Source organism: Mandrillus leucophaeus, unplaced genomic scaffold (genome assembly GCF_000951045.1).
Source record: "Mandrillus leucophaeus isolate KB7577 unplaced genomic scaffold, Mleu.le_1.0 Scaffold12, whole genome shotgun sequence".
Taxonomy (NCBI): domain Eukaryota; kingdom Metazoa; phylum Chordata; class Mammalia; order Primates; family Cercopithecidae; genus Mandrillus; species Mandrillus leucophaeus.
In genome coordinates this window covers 2,123,109-2,130,471 of record NW_012100320.1, presented here as the reverse complement: position 1 = coordinate 2,130,471, position 7,363 = coordinate 2,123,109, and the positions used below count along the sequence as shown (strand labels likewise).

Here is a 7,363-nt window from a genome sequence, read left to right as displayed (position 1 = left end):
TTTTTTTTGAGGCAGATCTCACTCTGTCGTCCAGGGTAGACTGCAGTGGCACAATCTCAGCTCACTGCAACCTCTGCCTCCTAGCCTACTGTGCGTGGCCTGGTGATTTTTTTGCTACAAGAGAAAGGATGTTTGCCTTCCTTTGCTTCAGAATAGTAGCTTTATCCCCACTAAGAATTTGAAATAATTTTTTTTTTTGTTTTTTCCCCCCGAGATGGAGTCTTGCTCTGTTGCCAGGCAGGAGTGCAGTGACACAATCTTGGTTCACTGCAACCTCCACCTCCCAGGTTCAAGCTATTCCCCTACCTCAGCCTCCCAAGTAGCCAGGACTATAGGCACGCACCACCGCGCTCAGCTAATTTTTTGTATTTTAGTAGAGACAGAGTTTCACCATATTGGCCAGAATGGTCTCGATCTCCTGACCTCGTGATCCGCCCACCTCGGCCTCCCAAAGTGCTAGGATTACAGGTGTGAGCCACTATGCCCACAGAATTTGAAATAATTTTCAAGCCATAGATGGGGATGATACTTGAGATGTCTTCAGATTGTGTTTTCCTCCCTCCTTGTTAGTGTCACTCTTACTGACTGCCATCCATTAATTCCTGCCAAATGACTGCTGGGAGAGATTTGTTTCCCCTGCCGTAGGGCATAGCTGGGGGTTTTCACTTTTTCAACAGTCTTCTATGTTTTCTCAAGTATTTTTGTTACCTTTACCTTTCATGTATGCTATGCTGGATTGCTACTTTGTCGTTTCAAGATTTACCTATTGCGTAGTAAACCAGTCATTTCCACAAAGGTGATGTAATCACAACTGAAAATTTTAAAGCATTCCCCCACGGAGTTACCACTACTTGAGATTTCTGCTTCTGCTTTGGGGGACTTACACACTCCATGTGGACCTCTGCTTTTCAAGTAATGCAGAGAAATTGACTTTGCTGAATGACTTTTCTACTCATGCACCTCTTGAGTGACATTTAATGAGATGTATATGTATGAGTGGTCTTTAAGAATGAGGGATTTACATGCTGATCTCCTCTGCTGCTTTGCTTAATCTAACTAGCTACTGTGCTGGTGAGGCCTAATCATAACTCCTGTGTACACAGTATTGCCTAGAATACCTTTCTTGGAGAGTTACACTAGCAGACTGCTATAGTTGTCACCTTTCTTTGGTTTCATCTATATCCTAGGCACTCTGTTGCTTTCTAAAACCGCAAATGGCCCTTTCTACTATGTTATCCTCTAGATACTGGTCCAAGCTCTTAAATTCCAGAAAACAGTAGCCCTAGAGTTTAACATCCTACTAAAAACTTGTTTCCAAAGTAATAAACCAGCAACCCCTAGGTTCACATCTATACTTAGTTTTGATGCTTTCAACAGATACGGAAGGCATTGGCGGGCAGTAGTATGGTATAGTATGTTTTCCTTCATCATAGTGGAAGCATTTATGAAGCAATCTAGAGTGTTAACATTAGTTTTCTATTTATCTTTAAAAGATAAATAGCATATTGCTTTGAGAATAGAGATGGAATGTGATTTTTAGGCCTTTGAAAAATGTCTTGTTATTTTCATTTAAACAAAAATCTTAAATCTTTTAACAAATTATTTATTGAACTAGAATGAATATAAAGAACCACATAGCTCTGTGAATCAGACAATAGCCTTAAAACCAGAGTTCTTATGTGTAGTCAGTAAAATTGGAAATAATTGTTGATCAGCTGTCCAGGGTTTTCTTAACTTTAAAAGCCCATGAGCATACATGAGCACACATTTCCAGCCATTTTCTATTTTATCTGCCTTAAAAACAAATGCAGGCCGGGCGCAGGGGCTCACACCTGTTATCTTAGCACTTCGGGAGGCCGAGGCGGGCGGATCACAAGGTCAGGAGATCAAGACCATCCTGGCTAACACGGTGAAACCCTGTCTCTACTAAAAAATACAAAAAAATTAGCAACCTGGTGGCACGCGCCTGTAGTCCCAGCTACTGGGGAGGCTGAGGCAGGAGAATGGCATGAATCCGGGAGGCTGAGCTTACAGTGAGCTGAGATTGCACCACTGCACTTCAGCCTGGGTGACAGAGCAAGACTCTGTCTCAAAAAAAAAAAAAACAACAAATGCAAAAACAGAGCATTCATGAGATGTAATTGCATTTAGTATGTATTATAGAACTCAACACTAAATGGCTTATCAATGCCTGAATTTTTTTAAGTACTTAAGTTTCTAGAAACCTGACAGTACAGCTGGGCGCAGTGACTCACGCCTGCTAATCCCAGCACTTTGGGAGGCCGAGGCGGGTGGATCACGAGGTCAGGAGATCAAGACCATCCTGGCTAACACGGTGAAACCCCGTCTCTACTAAAAATACAAAAAATTAGCCGGGCGTGGTGGTGGGCGCCTGTAGTCCCAGCTACTTGGGAGGCTGAGGCAAGAGAATGGCGTGAACCCAGGAGGCAGAGCTTGCAGTGAGCCGAGACCACGCTGCTGCACTCCAGCCTGGGCGCAGAGCCAGACTCCGTCTCAAGAAAAAGAAAGAAACCTGACAGTACTATATAATAGTTTAGGAGCTTAAATGTTATATTTAAATATTACAAAAAAATAAAAAGTTCTAGAGAACTGAAAAAGTCTATCACTAATAGGTTTATAGATAATACTTCTAATATTATAAGAATAGGTTTATTCTTAGATCTCCAGCAGTCAGAATAAATGAGACTAAGTGCTCTGAGGATATAGACAACGTCAATAAGTTTATAAAATATGGCCGGCATGGTGGCTCACGCCTATAATTCCAGCACTTTGGGAGGCCGAGGCAGTTGGTGGATCACTTGAGGTCGGGAGTTCGAGATCAGTCTGACTAACATGGAGAACCCCGTCTCTACTAAAAATACAAAATTAGCCAGGCATGGTGGCACATGCCTATAATCCCAGCTACTTGGGAGGCTGAGGCAGGAGAATTGCTTGAACCTGGGAGGTGGAGGTTGTGGCAAGCCGAGATTGTGCCGCTGCACTTCAGCCTGGGCATCAAGAGCAAAACTCCATCTCAACCAAAAAATAAAAAATAAAAATAAGCTTATGATTATGTTGTACACCAGTCTTATTTTGGAAAATGAAACATTTGAACCTCTTTTGGCAGAAATAATTTATTTTGGGTAGCTTTGATTCTCTCTAATATAACTAGCAGCATAAAATCAAACCCTCATTTATAAGATTATAATGCAAGTTCATACAGCTGCCTTCTCATAGAATATGTTTATTCTCTGAGGAATAGCAGAGAAAATATGAACAGGATCCTCTTTAGTACTCTTGTCCATATGACTTCGTATTCCATTAATAAAAAGGAGTAAATTGGCCGGGCGTGGTGGCTCACACCTGTAATCCCAGCACTTTGGGAGGCCTAGGCGGGTGGATTATGAGGTCAGGAGATCAAGACCATCCTCACCAACATGGTGAAACCCCGTCTCTACTAAAATACAAAAAGTAGGTGGGCGTGGCGGCTCATGCCTGTAATCCCAGCACTTTGGGAGGCCGTGGCGGGTGAATCATGAGGTCAGGAGATTGAGACCATCCTGGCTAACACGGTGAAACCCCGTCTCTACTAAACATACCAAAAAAATTAGCCGGGCATGGTGGCGCGCGCCTGTAGTCCCAGCTACTCGGCAGGCTGAGGCAGGAGAATGGCGTAAACCTGGGAGGCAGAGCTTGCAGTGAGCCAGGATCACGCACTGCACTCCAGCCTGGGCTACAGAGGGAGACTCTTGTCTCAAAAAAAAAAAAAAAAAAAAAAAAAAAGAGTAAATCGTAGCTGGTGTACAAAGCTCTGATTTTTATGAGAAATGCCTTTTTGGTGACTTACGGATGAGCCTTAAGCAACTCTTGTGAATGAGATATTGATGGGGAGTGAATATAGACCCTCAAGCCATTACTTTCTTGCCCTTCCTTTTTTATAGAATACAACTTTTATAGCCGTGAACATTTGGAAGCTTTATCGTCCTTTCTGGTTTTCATGCAGAGCAGCAATATCACATCCTAACCCCTGTAGCTGTTTATATCAGCAGCAATTAAAATTTGATATACTAATCCCTCATTGCTGACTCTCCTACTACTCATTTTTCATTTTTGTAGAGCCTTAGGACTGTTACAGCTGAGCATTATGATGTTAACAACTCAGCCATCTGGCACAGGGGAAGAGGCACCTAAACAGATTCTTCTGAACAAAAGTCACATATGAGCAAGATCAGAATAGTAGGAGATCTAAAAAGCAGGTAAAGAAGGAAGAGACCTGAATGATACTAAGGTGAAAGCAGAATCCAAAGAAGTTTTTAGTTGAAGGTTGACCCTCCTTTTGCTTTCCAGAAGAAAATAATTCATAGTATCATATTAATAAGTAAACTTTTTCTGATTCCAGTTTAGAAACTGTTGGAAGAACCAGGCAAACAATGTAGCTATTTTTTTTTTGTTACTATTATTATTATTTTTTCGAGATGCAGTCTTGTTCTGTCGAGCAGGCTGGAGTGCAGTGGCATGATCTCAGCTCACTGCAACCTCCGCCTCCCGGGTTTAAGCAATTCTCCTGCCTCAGTCTCCCGAGTAGCTGGGATTACAGGCATGCACCACCATGCCCAGCTCATTTTTGTATTTTCAATAGAGACAGGGTCTCACCATGTTGGTCAGGCTGGTCTCGAACTCCAGACCTCGTGATCCGCCCGCCTTGGCCTCCCAAAGTGCTGAGATTGTAGGCGTGTGCCACCGCCCCCGCCTGTCCAACTATCTTAACATTCTGAGTTTGATCTGCAGTGGCTACTGAAATTTTACCTCTGTGGAAACTGAAAGATGATCCCAGCTTTGAGTGTGTGTGTTTTTCCCCCTCCCTCCTCTTTTGGTCGTTATTGGTTTTCTGGGTGTGGATAAGAAGGGTGTGCTATAGATTGATGCATTGACTCATTAGGCTAAAATGAATGTAGACAAGCTTCCTTTTCCTCAGTGCTTTCCAGTGGTTCTTAGTTTAAAATTCAAAACCAGAAGAAAAACCTACAGGGACACAAATGTACTTGATTTTGTTATGGCTTGCTGTTGCTTCATCTTTCCTTCCATATCTTGCTCTCATGCTTTCTAATGCCTAAGCAGAATACATCATCAGAGCGCCGAGGAGAATGGGAAATTCAGCCCAGCCGGCAGACCAATACCTCATACCTGACGTCTCACTTGGCTGCAGACCGCCATGGGGGATCAGTGCAGGTATTTACTGCCTTTATTGCCTTTTCCTGGCCTTTCCATCTTGGCTGGTAGAATGTTGGCTTGCTTCAGAAACTTTGGCGGCTTTAGAAAGGAAGCTTATAGGAAGGGCTAGTTGAGTATCTCTGCAGATTTTTTGTCTAGGTGGACTTGGGTAAGAGTCGCTTGTTAAGATGATTACTTCCTGTTGTCATTGACTGAGAAACACCTGAATGATTTCTGATACTGATTTCTGGTTAACCTAGTCCTACCACCTTGATGCATTCATGATAACCATAAAAATAACATCAAGGTGGAATTGTGTTAGTGTTAAGTCTGTGAATTGTAAAGACCTGAAACTTACAAATATTTTTTGAATACAGGACTAAAGAACTGCATATGTTGCTCATTCCATGATATGTGCCTTAATGCATAAGCTGAGAATGTTAATTTGTATAAGTCATCTTTTTCTGAGTGGGTACCCAAGAAGTTGGGCTGTTTCCATTTTTCTCCCTGGAATCAATGTGATCTTAAGAAAATTATTTCTAATTTAATTTGGGCTATTCTGAAACTCTTGTTTTCTGTTTAGTACTAGAACATCTTGTATCTCTTAACTTGTCTTATATGTGAATTTTTTAATAATCTTAGCCTCAATATTGTTCTCATACTGGTGACACCATCAGTTGGGACACACAGTGACCTCAGAGCTGTCAAACATAAATTCTTATAAAGGTGTAGACAGGTTTGTGCATATAGAAATGCATCTTGGTAGCCTTGATCATCTAGGATATGCTGTTAAAAGGAGTGATTAATGGAAAGATCTTAATCACAGCCTGAAAGACAGTTTTGGCCCTGTAAAAAACCACATAGGATCATATAGGTTAAAATTATGGATTGAGGCTGGGCATGGTAGCTGCTGTAATCCCAGCACTTTGGGAGGCTGAGGCAGGCAGATCTCTTGAGGTCAGGAGTTCAAGACCAGCCTGGCCAACATGGTGAAACCCCATCTCTACTATAAATACAAAAAAAAAAATTAGCCAGGCCTGGTGGCGCATGGCTGTAATCCTGGCTACTCAGGAGGCTGAGGTGGGAGGATTGCCTGAATCTGGGAGGCAGAAGTTGCAGTGAGCCGAGATCGTGCCACTGCACACTCCAGCCTGGGTGACAGAATGAGACTCCATATCAAAAAAAAAAAAAAAATGATGGATTGGACAAGACTGAGCAACAAAGGGAGAACTCGTCTCTATAGAAAGTTAAAAAATTAGCCAGGATGGCCGGGCGTGGTGGCTTATGCCTGTAATCCCAGCACTTTGGGAGGCCAAGGCGGGCGGATCACAAGGTCAAGTGATTAAGACCATCTTGGCCAACATGGTAAACCCTGTCTCTACTAAAAATACAAAAATTAGCTGGGCATGGTGGCGCATACCTATAGTTTCAGCTACTCAGGAGGCTGAGGCAGGAGAATCGCTTGAACCCGGGAGGCAGAGGTTGTAGTGAGCCAAGATCCCGCCACTGCACTCCAGCCTGGGTGATGGAGTGAGACTCTGTCTCCAAAAAAAAAAACAACAAAAAAAAAACCGTTGCTCCTAGGAGCCAGGCACAGTGGCTTACACTTATAATTCCAGCATTTTGAGAGGCCTAGTCAGGAGGATCACTTGAGGCCAGGAGTTCTTGACCATCCTGGCAATATAGCAAGATCTTGTCTGTACACAAAACAGAAAAATTGGCTAGGTGTGGTGGTGTGTGTCTATAGTCCTAGCTGCTAGGAAGGCTTAGGCGAGAGGATTGCTTGAGTAGTTTGAGGCTGCAGTGAGCCATGATCATACCACAGCATTTCAGCCTGAGTGACAGAGCAAGACCCTGTCTCTTAAAAAACAAAACAAAACAAAACAAAAAAAACCTTTCAATTTTATTTCTCAGGCACCCTTATGAAGCCACAAGAGGATGTGTGTTATCAAAATTAATAGAACAAGAGAGTAGCAGCCATGTGCAGTGGCTCACGCCTGTAATCCCAGCACTTTGGGAGGCTGAGGCGGGCAGATCACAAGGTCAGGAGTTTAAGACCAGCCTGGCCAACACAGTGAAACCCCGTCTCTACTAAAAAATACAAAAAAAAAAAAATTAGCTGGGCATGGTGGCGGGTACCTGTAGTCCCAGC

The 7,363-nt window shown here is 42.9% G+C and overlaps 1 protein-coding gene across 2 annotated transcripts in view; it reads left to right on the top strand.

The window, feature by feature from the left end:
- CSNK1G1 (casein kinase 1, gamma 1) overlaps positions 1-7,363 on the top strand; it is a 290,970-nt gene that overhangs the window by 261,335 nt on the left and 22,272 nt on the right. For both annotated transcript variants that reach the window (XM_011967933.1, XM_011967939.1), the window contains one exon: positions 5,119-5,229. In XM_011967933.1, the coding sequence (XP_011823323.1) occupies positions 5,119-5,229 (111 nt within the window). The remainder of the gene's footprint in view (positions 1-5,118; positions 5,230-7,363) is intronic.